This window comes from Lissotriton helveticus, chromosome 1_2, assembly GCF_964261635.1.
Source record: "Lissotriton helveticus chromosome 1_2, aLisHel1.1, whole genome shotgun sequence".
NCBI lineage: Eukaryota > Metazoa > Chordata > Amphibia > Caudata > Salamandridae > Lissotriton > Lissotriton helveticus.
In genome coordinates, this window is record NC_136058.1 from 361,156,573 (window position 1) to 361,171,288 (window position 14,716).

The 14,716-nt window shown below is 43.4% G+C and overlaps 1 protein-coding gene across 1 annotated transcript in view; it reads right to left on the minus strand.

The window, feature by feature from the left end:
- Positions 1 to 14,716, minus strand: part of LOC144807923 (membrane-spanning 4-domains subfamily A member 4A-like) — a 216,115-nt gene that overhangs the window by 29,719 nt on the left and 171,680 nt on the right. Inside the window, exon 5 of the mRNA XM_078673520.1 lies at positions 4,085 to 4,243. Within this exon, the coding sequence (XP_078529646.1) occupies positions 4,085 to 4,243 (159 nt within the window). The remainder of the gene's footprint in view (positions 1 to 4,084; positions 4,244 to 14,716) is intronic.

The window sequence follows — 14,716 nt, forward strand, 5'->3', positions numbered from 1 at the left end:
AAAAAGACTTGCGACAATACCCTAGGCCAAAGCATTGTAAATGAGGTCCTCGGGTCTTTACCGCCCATGTGCATTTGATGGAGAAAACAAATTTTTAGGTATGATTTTACCAATTCTTTAAAAAATAGAATGGGGCTTTGGCTCCCTCTGCCCAGAGGATTAATAGTCTCACCTATTGCCATTCTAGTGTATCCTTCCACCTCTCACGGAGTGCTTGCATTGCAGTGCATGGGTGGCATTTGAACATCTGAAAGTACTTTGCATCATCACACTGTCAGTTCTTTATCTCATAGAAAAATGATATACTTTTTATCATATTTTAGACAGGACTCAAACCTATTCGTTTTGCCTTTGCTTGTATGTAATGTTGTCTATTAACATTCATTTCAAGAAACCTGGTAAGACAGCTAGTGCTTTCTTTTATGACAAACATAAAAATCACAGAAAATGATATCACTCTTGAACACGGGATTCACGTGACTGTTGAATATATAGAACTGAATATGAATCAAAAACCTCCATGTAACAGATTACAGTTCATCCAGAAGGAATCTCCCTTGAAGTGAAGGTGTCTAGTGAAGAGGAGGACAACAATTTTGGCAGTTTGAGGTAATGAAGTGCCATGAGTGACTCCTGTATCAGCGGTCCCATATCCCAAGGTGATGAATGCCCAGCAAGAGTGGGGAGAGAAGTTGGCCTAACGGCTAGGGCGGTTGACCTCAAATCCGAGGAACTGGGTTCGAGTCTCGGCTATGACGCTGAACATCCTGTGATTCTGGGCAAATCACTTAATCTCCCTGTGCCTAACAAAAATGAATGTGTCCTCATGTAATGCGACTGGTGCGATGTAAAACGCTCTGATACCCAATTTGGGTCAAGTTTGCGCTATGTAAGACTCTCTAAAATAAAGAAGAGTGTCCCACAGCTTGTTGAGCTGTAACATCGAAGCCAGCCAACCCGCACAAGAACCATCCAGAGTGAGGAGGTACGAGAGGGGAGCAGGGCCAATCCTAAAGAAGGAGACGGGGAAACTCACGGAGCACTGGAAGTCAAAGACAGATGAAAAATGGAGGCAAATATTCACCTCTCCCCAGGGTCGAATTGTGAAAGAAAATAGGCCCAGGCACCAAAATAAAAGTGCCCCCCACTAGTGAATTAAATAGCTAAGTGAGTGGCCGATGCGTGTAAACCGAGACAGTTTTGAACTTCTAAATCCACGCTGTGTAAGTGTTTTGCAAGGTATGGAAGACTGCATGGATTTGAGCTTGCTGCAGGCAATGTTTGTTTTAATATCAGGGAAATCAGCACTAAAAACCAGCCCAGCAGACCATAAGATAGGCCAACATCCAGTCTGTTGGACCTGCCCATTGGGCACTGCTGTATTGTCCTATCAGCGGGTCCGACCCTGCCCCTCCACCTCTTCTGCGGGTCCATAGATGGCAATTCATGTAAACACACACACAACTTGCCCTATAACATGACATGTATTTATAAAGTGTAATGTTCACCTACTGGTGGGGAGTGATGAGCCGCCTAGCACATTGTACTGACAGAATTCCCTCGAACACATGGGAAATATGCATTCTCAGATTGTATTGCAGGAGCAAGAAACACAAGGTCACATCCCGGTCCATTGACTTGGGTCTATTGTTAGCCAAACGACTGATCACTTGCAGATGGAAATCACCCGACACTCCACACCTCACAGCGTGGAAGCAGTCATTCACAAATTGGGCTCAGGCTGAGAGCGTTGCCCTGCACAGGGAGGACAGCCTAGGACTTTGCAGACACCCTATACCCACCAGCAACTGGGATGTCATATAGCTGATTTACACACTCACATACCTGATGCTTTCACATCAGCAGATGACCAGCTCACCTGTAGTGGAGAGATGGGGTGAATGTGGAATACCACTCCGATTATGGCAGCCCCCCCTGACATGCCAGATTCAGATGCTGTGCACCCCCAACTATCATCACCTGAACTGGAAGGGGTCTCAGCGACAGATGCATGAACTTGATTCAGCACCAAGATGCACTGTACCAGTTTGTGTGGGCATGGGATGTGATGTTTGGGCTAACATGGTAGTTGACATTACTACTTTTTAATATTCCAGTTGTATTTGTTTGAACACTTGATTGTTTATATCTGATATTGCATACTGTTTCCTGTGCACACCTCACTCAATTTCTTGACAGCAACTCTCATTTGTATTGATGCATCTACCTCAGTAGTTTTATAAATACTTTTACGTCGTCTGTACATGAATGTGCTTTATGCTAGCAGCCTGCACAATACATTACTGCCAACAAAGTTTGTCCTGATGTTGCTATAATCACAATCCCAGAATATACCATTGCCAGCTGGTATTGTTAATGTATTGTGTACTATGGCATTCACACATCACAAAAGCAAGAAAAATATGTAAACAAAAAAAAATAAAGCATAAAGTTCACCCCTAATAAAGTATCTTGAAGCTATTGACAATGCACTCAAATGAGTCTGTCAAAGGTGCAGTAGGTTCAGTGGCACCAGCGCCAAGGGATGTGAGCAATCCACATCAACCTAGCTATGACTGTCTTTTACTTTTCATAGGTTGCCCACGGCACACTTGCTAAGCCTCTGCAGGTAAAAGATGTTGAGTGTTACTCAACTCAAAGGCACAAAGACAAAAGTGAGGTTGAGGAGTAACTAGCAGGGCAGGCCGAAAGGTAAGGCAGAGTTCATGTGCTGCAGAAATACATCAATAATCAACTAGAGAGGGTTTTGGCCCTTAATCAGTAGGGCCAGGCCAATAATATAACAGTGAGTGTCACGTATGATTGTATTTAGTGATGAGTGACTAAGTATTAGTACTGGCATGTGTGTTGTTGTGATTAGAAATACATCAAGGCAGGTACACCGCTTCCTTGTGGCCTGCACAAGACTTATCCACAAGTCCTAAAGCTGCACTGCAACTGCTGCACCGAGTAAGTGCAAAAGTGAACCCGCCCCAGCCCAACATGGTGCACACCAAAGCAGCAGCATCACCCTGTACTGTCACAGGTACCTCACCTAGGATGCCCTCTGAATATTGTATATGTGTACATTAAGTCACTGTCTATATTTCATTATTTGATAGCTGCTGTATGCAATATAAATCAATCTCTATGTTCTTTTGTAAGTTGTCTAACTGGTTATATTTCTTGCATGAGATTTCAGCCTCAACGTGTAATTCATTTCTGTACAATACTATTTGTAATGCACCCTGTCACACCCTGGTTAAACGAGTAACAAAAAAACAACATTCTCTTAAGTAATGCCTTGATTTTTACACCAGTATTAACATTGGTGTGTGTTGTTGTATGTGTTAAACAGTTACTTGTTACTTGTACTAGTTACCTGTTAAATTGAAATCTCGGAAAAATCTAGGAGATGAATATTGTGGCATAATAATGTACTAATATATTGCATTACTCTGTTAGATGTATAACAAAGTGTATTTCTCTGTTAAATTAATTCTTGATTTGGATGAGGAGGTTTGTACACCCTTCAATTTAACAAACCTGTCATCTCCAATCAATAGCCCTTATCAGAGCTAAGGGAATGTCTCTAAAGCGTGGCCTGACAGTCTTTTGTGTATACATTATCTCTTCCTGGTCTCATAGGATAGTTGCCAATCTCACACAGGGCCAGATGTAGGAAGGCTAATACCGGTCGGTAACGGCCGAAATTACCGAATTTCGGCCGTTACAGACCGGTATTAGGCTTTTGGGATGGAGTGGCCTAAAATGCAAATTCGGTAATTTACTGAATCGGTATTTAAGAATTCGGTAAATTACCGAATTCATTCCTATGGGCCTCCAGGCCCAAAGGAATGAATGGGAATTGCTGAATCGGTATTTACCGATTCGGTAAATACCGTATCAGTAAATACCGATTCTTAATTACCGAATCTCACCGATTCGGTAATTTTATCCTAAAAATTATCTACATCCCATTTACCTATTCTTAAATACCGAATCGGTAAAATTCGGTATTTAAGAATAGGTAAATTGACATTACCTACATCTGGCCCGTAGTCTCAAGGTCCTGTATACTTACATGGAGAGCATCCCTGTAACGCCAGCACTCGAAACTGCCATGACCACTATCACAGCCACCATAGTAATCATAATAATATCCAAGATCCACACAGCAGAAAATGATGCTGATTCCTGCAGCGATGGAGCTGAAGATATTCATCACCAGGCTGCCGATCACCTGAAGAGCAAAAAGATGTAGAGTTGGAAGAGTATTTGATTGAGTAAGTATGAATGAATGAAGAATTTATTGTTCAGTTAGTAAAAACTTACAATTAAAAACACATTTATACAAATGTTCTTACATTTCATGCATAATCAATTCTATATCCTTGTGTAAAAACCACATAATTAAAAAGAACTATTCATGAGTATGTATAAGATCTGAGAAAGATTTGCAGTTGGCATCAAACAAGATTTGACTTGTGGTGCAGGGGATGTCATAGCTTGTCTCTTGACACGGAGGAAGAGCTGGCATGGAAAGCCATGTCCACATTTTGAGCCTAATGTTGGAAAGGAGATGATGTGGTGCTTCAACATTAGGGGTCATTGTAATTAGGTGCTTTGGGCAGCAGGTACACTACAGTGTCCTTCAACTGAAGGTGTTATTGCAATGGTTTGCTTTGGGCTGGAGGTAGACTACAGTGTCCCTCAACTGAAGGTGTAATTGCAATGGGTTGCTTTGGGCTGCGGGTACAGTGTCCTTCAACTGAAGATGCGATTTCAATGGGGTTCTTTGGGCTCGAGAAATCCTACATTCTCCTTCAGCTGAAGGTGTGATTGCAATGGGTTGCTCTGGGCTGGAGGTAGACTACAGTGTCCCTCAACAGGAGGTGTGATTGAAATGGGATGATTTGGGCTGGACTTGACTAAAGTGAACCTCAACTGAAGGTGTGATTGCAATGGGTTTCTGTGGGCTGCAGATAGACTACAGTGGTCCTCACCTGAGAGTGTGATTGCAATGGGTTGCTTTGGGCCTGAGGTAGACCACAGTGTCCTTCCCCTGAGGGTGTAATTGCAATGGGATGATTTGGGCTGGACTTGACTAAAGTGAACCTCAACTGAAGGTGTGATTGAAGTGAAGTGCATTGGGCTGGAGGTAGACTGCAGTCTATCACAGCTGAAGGTGTGATTGCAATGCAATGCTTTGGGCTGGAGGTAGACTACAATCTATCACAGCTGAAGGTGTGATTGCAATGGAGTTCTTTGGGCTGGACTTGACTAAAGTGAACCTAAACTGAGGGTGTGATTGCAGTGAAGTGAATTGGGTTGTAGTAAGACCAGTGTCCCTCAACTGAAGGTGTGTATGCAATGGTGTTCTTTTGCTCGAGAAAGGTTGCAGGGTCCCTCAACTGAATGTAAGGTTGCTATGGGATGCTTTGGGTGGCAGTGAGATTACAGAGTCCCTCAACTGAAGGTATGATTGCAATGTGCTGCTTTGGGCTGGAGGTAGACTACAGTCTCCTTCAACTGAAGGTGTGATTGTAATGCAATGCTTTGGGCAGGAGGTAGACTACAGTGGCCCTCAACAGGAGGTGTGATTGCAATGGGTTTCTTTGGGCTGCAGGTATACTATTGAGTCCCTCAACTGAAGGTGTAAATGCAATGATTGCTTTGGGCTGCAGGTAGACTACAGTGTCCTTCACCTGAAGGTGTGATTGCAATGGGATGCCTTGGGTGTGAGTTACACTAAAGTGTCCCGGAACTGAAAGTGTGATTGCAGTGACATGATTTGGGCTGGACTTGACTAAAGTGAACTTCAACTGAAGGTGTGATTGCAGTGAAGCGCATTGAGTTGTCGGAAGACCAGTGTCCCTCAACTGAAGGTGTGGTTACAATGGGATGCTTTGGGTGGCAGTGAAATTACACAGTACCTCAACTGAAGGTGTGATTACAATGTAATGCTTTGGGCAGGAGGAAGACTACAGTCTATCACAGCTGATGGTGGGATTGCAATGGGGTTCTCTGGGCTTAAGAAAGGCTACAGTGTCCCTCAACCGAAGGTGTGGGTGCAATGGGATACTTTTGGCTGGGCTTGACTACAGTGCCCCTCATCTGAAGGTGTGATTGTAATGGGGTGCTTTGCAGATTGGAATGCCGAATGTTGCAGGGTTTAGTTATTTAGGAGATTGGCAACAGAAAGCCAGCCATTGAGTGTCTTCTGCTAGGCAGGCAGAACTAGTAGTGCTAGTAGTGTATCTCAAATGGGGACAGAGTTGCAATGGCAGGTAATGCAGTGCATTTCAGATGGAGGCAGGGTAGGATTTAGAGGCTATGAAATGTATTTTAGATTGAGATTGAGTTTGAATAGTAAGTGAAGAAATGGATCTTAGATGAAGACAAGAGTTAGAATAGTTGGTGATGCAGATGGAGTCAGATTTTAAAGAGTAAATGATGCAGTGTGTCTCAATGGGTGGCCGCTCGTTCTCCTACCTGGCCCCCTCCCTCTGGAACTCTCTTCCCCAGGCTCTGCGCACTGAATCTTGCTACCTTAGGTTCCGCAGAGAGGTAAAAACCTGGTTATTCAACCAATAGTTGGCCCCTCTATTTCTCTATTTCTCAGTTTCTCTTCTCCTCCGGGTAGCTGTGCGCTTTATAAGCTTAAATATAATAATAATAATAATAATGGTGACTGAATAGTAACCAGCTGTGGCTCCACCGCTATGGCGCAGGAGCATCACCCCCCAGCCACTACCTCAAAACAGTAGGAAAGGAAAAATAAAACGATAATAAACATGTTTTATTATTGTTTTATTTTTCTTTTCTTGCTGAGTCTTTGGGGGCCGGGCCATGGGAATGACAGACTGCAGGAGGAGTGGCAAGCGTACTATTATCAGTGCGCATGATGGTTTGGCCGCCCGTCTCAGGTCGCCTAAACCGTCATGCTCATAGAAGCTGTCTCCAACCTGAGAAGCAGTTCCGGGTTGGAGACAGCAGGCACAGGTTCCCAGTCTCACTGGGAGCACAAATTAAGAACTCTCAGGCCAATCCTGTTGCTGCTCTCATGCTGCCAGCAGCATAAGAGCAGCATCAGGATTGGCTGCAGTGGAGTCTTGGAGCCTGTGCAAATGAGAGGAGCAGAAGAGCGAGAGGCAGCCAGCTGCAGGTAAGTTATTTTTATTTATTTTTTATTTTGTCTTTTGTCGTCCGTCGTCCCCCAAGCCTTCCCCCAGCCCGCCACTCTATGACTGCACTAGCCGCCACTAATAGTAAGTGATGTTGTGTGTCCCAGATTAAGACAGAGTTAGAATAGTAAGTGATGCAGTGTGTCTCAGACGGAGACAGAGTTAGAATAGTAAGTAATGTACTCTATCTTAGATGGAAACAGCTAGAGTAGTAAGTTATGTAGTGAATCCCAGATGAAGACAGAGTTAGAATAGTAAGTGATGCAGTGGGTATCAGATGGAGATAGAGTTAGAATCGGTAGTGATGCTGTGTGTCTCAGTTGGAGACAGAGTTAGAAAAGTAACTGATGCAGCGTGTCCCTGATGGAGACAGAGTTAGAAGAGTAAGTGATGCAGTTTGTTTCAGATGGAGACAGAATAGTAAGTGATGCAGTGTGCCCCAGATGGAGACAGTAAGAATAGTAAGTGACCAATTGTGTCTCAGATGGAAACTGCCTTGAACTGGGAGGTGATGCAATGACTCTCAAATGAAGACAGAATTTTTATAGATGGTGAAGCAATGTATCTCAGATGGAGGCTGCGTTGAAATGGGAGGTGATGCAGTGACTCTCAACTTAAGGTCACCTTGTTATAGACAGTTGATGCAGTGATTCTCAGCTGAAGGTAGAATTGTTATGTACTGTGTTGCAGCATTTTGTTTCTGGAGAGAGAGCTAGGAAGTAATAAGTGATGACAATGACCTGCCCTAGGTGTAAATATGGAATGGTACATAATGCAATGTTCCTAATACTGAGATCTTTTTTTTAAAGAAGAATGATGTTCTGCACTTTAATAAATTATAGAGGAGAGGGAGAGATACAATGTGAAGCAATGCCATGCCAGTCTTCTGAGGGTTTGCTTGGAATGGGGGTGATGGAGTGTCTCCCAGCTGCAGCTGAATTTGCATTGGAAAGTCACATAGCATCTTGTTTTTGTGATTTAGTGCCTAATTTGACGGTCAGGTTAATCCATCCCAACAGTGACGGATATTCCGCCTGCAAAAATATAAATCCCATTATAGACTATGGGATTTATATTTCGGCAGCTGGGATATCCATCACTGTTATGACGGAGTAACCTGTCCGCCGAGACCTAAATCAGGCCCTCAGTGTTTTAAACTAACAAATTTATTTTTTGGGCCATTCTTATTGCAAATGTAGCTCTATGGGAGTATCTAAGTATGTGACTACCAGTTTTGTCGGATCTAAGGCCTTGAACACTAGCTAGCTCCTACAACACCTTATCGGATATGGCAGCCATAGAATACAGTGTCACATCATTCCTTTGAAAAGGTAAAGCCACCATGACTTCAGTGCTTGAAGTTTCATGCAGTACGCATAACACCTATATCCCATAAAAGGCAAACAAAGAAGAAATAGTGAGGTATAAAAATAACCCAGTAAGATTTCATGATTTTACTGAAATAAAAAGTTTGCACATGGGTGCTTGTCTGCATGAAAATAACCAATTCAGACCAGAAATAAATTGTGAGCATATAAATACTTGTCCTAAACAATGATTGTCATTGTATTGATGCACATGTGGCTGTTTATAGGCTGTCCACCTCCATGGTTAACCATGACACTACTCCGGGCTTGCACATTCCCATCAAATACTACCTGATTTACCTCTTCTTCTGGGGCCCTTTTACTATTAATACTCGCTTGTTGCCAAGAAATTAGGTTGCATAAACTAAGGCACTACTTAGTTCTACAAGGTTAGACTTTACCACCCATTGATGCCTGATCATGGTCCAGAGCACCAAGTCTTGAGCAGGAAGGTCCAGGTTGTTGTAGCCCTACAAGCGCCGCTCAGAATATTGTCCATGTGGTGGATGTACTTCATGGATTACTAGCAGTCCCATGAAAAGGGGTTAGAGATGAAATGGTAATTCAGACCCTATTTCATTCTTTATAATATCACATACAAGTACTGCACTAAGGGAAAAAACACTTAAATTTTAAAAGTATTTTATTTCAATAGTCTCCTCCTGTTGTTTAGCACATGAATAATAACCACACAGAATATAATCAGAACAGTATGTATGCATGTCACTAACAACGAGAATAGAATGAACATTTCTAAAATGGTTGGAATGTCATTTGGCAACCTAACACCCAAAAAACTATTTATTTGTGCTATACAATGAGAGCATGGAGTAGGTTAACTTCTATCTAGAGTTTCTTGAGATTCAGCTCACTGGGCTCAGCTTATCTGCTCTCAGAATTGGCTCTGTATCATCTCTCAGCACAGGAATGGATGCAGCAGCAGTAGGGCGGTCTGCCAGTCCCCGTTTAGAATCTTGTGCGATAATCAAGTGTGAAATTCTCCCTGCTTCCGTAGCCGCTTCATGCACGTCTTCTAGTATTGGCCATTTGCCTTTAACTCACATGGGTCCTTTTGGGGGAATTTTGATTAGATTCTGGACATAACCTTTATGCATCAATATGATAGTTGTAAGATGAACCAGTATAAACCAGTATGAGAAAAGTATGTCAATTCAGACTACATTGTTTGTTATGTTCCCAATCTGACCTTGCAATATAGATAACAGGGAAGGTGTCCCATACTGAGGTCATATTATGTGTTTTGTCAAGGTCTTTATCTGGATGATTTGACACTTTCCCAGGTTCTTCAAAAGATAAGGACAAAGGATATTCAGGTCAAAGGTAGACGGGTCAATGATTGACCAAAAAATGTAGTCTTTACAACAGATGGACAGCCTCTGGGTGCCGGGGTTCTCCTTCACCAGATGCTACGGAATAGTAATATTTGTTCATTGGCTATTCAAAGAAAGATCATGAAATCCCTTATCATTTAGAAAATCTACAGGAAAAAAAAACATATCTTCTCTAGAGAGTCAGTAAGAAAAGACACATGCATCAACTGAAGATCCCATGGGAAAGAAAAGCAGTACCTCCTTTATCTAGGGAGTTAATTGCAAGAATATTGAGGCTATCATCCTCTGAAGAGTCTATTGCAAATAAGTACCTTATGCAGGAAGCACAATCAACCCCGTCTTCTCTAAAGTGTCATTAGGAGGTGAAAACAAACACATCTCCTCTGGACGGCTAATAGTGTAAACAAAAGCAGTCCCTTGTCTCAGATACTGCAATAGGAAATATAGGCATACAATTCAATTCAATTTCAAATGTCTTTATTTTGATTGTTTCATCATAAAAGACGGTACCATAAAAAAATACATCATAGAAAAAGACATACAACAATGTATAAAAGAGTTTAAAATACAATTATATGAGCATTTTAAAAGACGTATTAATATTTAAAAAATAGATTTCTAAAAAATACAATCAGAATAATCAAGCTAAGACTAGATCGGGTCACTTCACTGCTTGCTACTTGGCCCTAATAATCCACACCCAGCCTAGAAATTTTGCAACAGCAATTACTATTGGTTCACTTGTGTCAAACCTCAAAATTCTTAGGGCAACAGACGCTACCCTTGTGCCCATATTACGGCAGATGGGTTTGAGCATTTTGGCCCTAGGGGCAGCGTAGGCCGGGCATTCAAAGAATATGTGTCCGATGGATTCCCTACGGTCTGTACACCAGCGACAGGATTCAGACTCCTGGCTCTTCCAATTTTTTGTGAATGATCTAATAGGAAGGCTGCCGACCCTTAGCTGATGGTAAAGTTTCCTGTCGCTGGACCGGCTGATGGTATCCCAGTAGTCTTCTAAGGAGGGTTCACCTTTAAGCTCCAGGAACATACCAGACAAAGAGGTGGACGAAAGTTGTCTAATAAGTTTCTGGCTTATTGTGGACCAATATAGACTTTTAAATAGTTTTTTAGGTGGAAAAGGATTATTGGCAGGGTCAGTCCACAGGTTTCCCAGGCCTATGGTCTCTAGTAGCATTCTAACTTGCTTAAACCATTGTATGTTACCGGAACTCATAATGGATCTAACATCCGTAATTGCCTTAGCGTATAGGGCTAGTTTGGGGTGGTCCAGATCCTCCTCCATAGCGCCACTGGTTTAAAACGAGCAATGTCATCTATGGAGTGACAGCCCAAATCCATTAGCAGCGGTTTCATGGGGCTAGAGCAGGGGAGACCTGTAAGATTCCTTAGGAATTTGTTTTGTATTTTTACCAACGGAGATAGGTCCTCAAAACCCCAGAGGTCCGCACCGTACAGGATCGCTGAACCTATCCTAGAGTTATAGATCTTCAAAGCTGGACCTATCCTTTTGGTCTGGGACATTCTCTGTTCTTTGACCAAACACCCTGAGAGCTGGGCAAACTTAAGAGATAGGGTATCTATTTGGGGCTTCCAACTAAGTTTACTCTCTAGGACAATCCCCAGATAAGTCATGACATTTGTCTGCTATAGCTTTGTGTTATTAAGCATGACATGACTGGCCACTTGCCTACCTTTGGAGAGAATCATAAACTTATTTTTGGTGACATTAACCTCTAGGTCATGATCTTGGCAGAATTCTTCAAACTTATTCAGGGCCGCCTGCAGGCCCACTTGTGTCTGCGATAGTAAAAGGGTGTCATCCGCAAACATGAGTATCGGAAACTTGGTGCCACCCAGGGAAGGGGCGTCTGTCAGAAAGGTTGAAAAGTACTGCACAACCCTGTTGATGAATAACAAAAACAAGGTTGGCGCTAGGCCGCACCCTTGCCTGACACCCTGTGACACTGTGAATCTTTTTGTGACCTGCCCTTGCTTACCCCAGTGAACTTGTGCAAATTTTGCCACGTGCAGCTTAATTACAATATTCAGGAGCTCCGGGGGCATCCCCATATTTCTCAAAACCCCCCACAATTTGGCCCTAGGAACTAGATCGAATGCTGACTTAAGGTCAACAAAGGCGGCGTATAGGGTGCCACCGCCTAATCATACTAATTTCCAATAAATCAGTTGGAACCTGAGGACCTGCTCAATGGTACTGATGCAGGATCTGAGCCCAGCCTGAAGGGGAGATAATATATCCTCCAGCTCAATCCAACTCTGAATTCTTGCCAGGACCATCCTGGCAACGATTATTTGAATGGAGTCGATCAAGCTGATTGGACGATAGATACCCTGGCTTGAGCGATCACCCTTCTTGAATATTGGCAGTATCCCAGCTCCACGTCAAGAATCTGGGATGACAGCCCCCTTGGCGATTGCATTGCCCAGGAATGCAATATAGGGTACCCAATTTGTTTGGTCATGCTTGAAGAGGTCTGCCAGGACGCAGTCAATACCTGGGGCCTTTCCACAGAGGATCTTGCTTAGTGCATCCTCAACTTCTCTACAGTCCAATGTTAAGTCGTGTGTGGTGGGCGAGTGACTGGAATCATAGGGGAGAATTTCATCAATCAAGTTCAGCCCAGAGTACTGGGACTGAAAATGCTCAACCAAGGTCCCTGCTGGGACGTGGTTTGTGGGAACCTGCGAGTCATGAGTGTTGCCCCATTTAACTATAAGCCAGAACTTAGTTAGATTTTTTTAATTGCTGGCAACAAGAAGGTCTTGCCAATGTTGGTTATCCCAATCTTGTTTAGCCTGTGTTCTGGCTTTACGATAGTTTAGCCTAGCTGTTCTAATATCAACCATAATTTTGGTTTTAATGGCTGAGGCCAATTTACCTTAGGATTCCTGGCACGATTTATTGTACCATAGTTTACGCTTTGGTTGCCCAGTTGGATTCTTTGATTTACTAGATTTGGAAAAAATGAGGTTTTAGGCCATTAAATAAAGTTATCTCCCTATTGATGTCTTCCTGTGTTGGGAGAGAACGCAAAACTCCCAGGGTCTGCGTTACTTTTAGGCTAATCTCATCTAGCACCCCGGGGTCTATGGCAATCCTTGCCCAATGCACCATGCGTAAATCATTGGTAAGCAAGGCATCAGCGGTGACTAGCTCTGTTTGGTTTTTGCGCCTACAGTCACTGCTTAGGTGTAGGCTCACTACGAGGGGGTTGTGGTCACTCTCAGGGCGATCCAAAATCACCATGTCCTCTAAGATAGACCAGTACTCTATTTTAATGAGGACATAGTCTATTCGGCTTTTATGTAAGCTGTTGTCAAAGGTTTCCCTATCCATTTTATCAGAGGCGGTCCGTCCATTTGCCGCCCTAAAGCTGCGCTCTAGACAGAGGCCCATCCACTGTAAGGCCGATTCAGTCCATTTCTTGTTGGGTATGAGGTCAAGAGGTGGGATGTTCCATTGTACATCCTCTTCTGACAGAAGTATTTCCCCATCGGTGTTAAGAGGCTCAAACAAGCAGTTTAGATCCCATGCAATTATAATGTTGGTGTCAGACCTAACTGAGTCCAAAAAACTATCTAGTTTTAGGAAAGTGCCAGTGCCACGACCGCCGGGCTGTCCTCTATTGTACACATTTACGATGAGGATGTCTGGGCGGTCAGGCAGATGTAGCTTTATTGCTAGCAGATCCGGGCTATCAACATCAAGTTCTGTGGGTCTACAGTTGATTGTTTGTCTGACCCATATACTAAGGCCTCCTGAGGGTCTGCCTTTCTCTCCTCTAACTGCTGCTTTGTAGAAGTTTAGGTACCCAGGTTGGTGGATAGGGTCCACTGCCCATGTCTCCTGGAAGGCCAATATGTCATATTTCTCCACCAGGTCGGACCACTCTACTATAGGTGTTTTATTTCTTAGACCTGCTATATTCCAGGAAACCAAGGTGAGCATGTGTATATTACTTACTATAGGAATTTGGAGGGGAGACACGGCCGTTTGGGAGTCCAAGCCTCCGATATTACCATTTTTCAGACACCCTATTTCAAGGGGCGTGAGAGTCATAATCTTATGCTCTCCTTTTTTCGTCTGGTCCTCCCCCACATGTGCCATTACCACTTATTTCATGGGCTTGTTACAGGGAAGGGTTTAGACCATGGGCACTCTCTATAGAAACAAAACCAGGTAAAGCGCCATGTCTTATTTGATGTAGGGGGTAAGGGGAGGGGACTAAGTTTGAGACCTCACAGGCTACACCAGGTATCCCCCCCTTTGTGCTGCTGCTAGTTAATCTCTCCACCAGAGCCTTACAACCTTTTTTCTTATGCCGGGCCAGACTACTACCCCTTTGGCTGATACCCAGTCAGTCCACCCCCTCCAAGCTACATAGTGGCTCGAAGCGATTAATCAAGGGGAGGCGGAACTCATGGCTAAATGCACTGTAAGGGCGTCTAGGAATCGTTTCCCACCTATCATACTGGGCAGGGTGCTCTCCACGAAGGAAACTGGGGTAACAATAGCACAAATCAAGAGATTGGATTCCACTGGCGCCCCGCTTCCCAAAGTCATGACAAATGTACCGTACCACTACCACTCTAGGATCCCTAAAATTTATGATTATAAATCACCCTCCAAGTCCTTTGTTCTACTACCCAGCCAGCTCACCCTTCTTACAAATAGAATTTCAGCGTTCATGTGGGATGGGAGCGATCTATTTCCATTGAGCCAAAAAAATAACCTTGTTCTTAAGCTCTCTATGTGACTCTATCT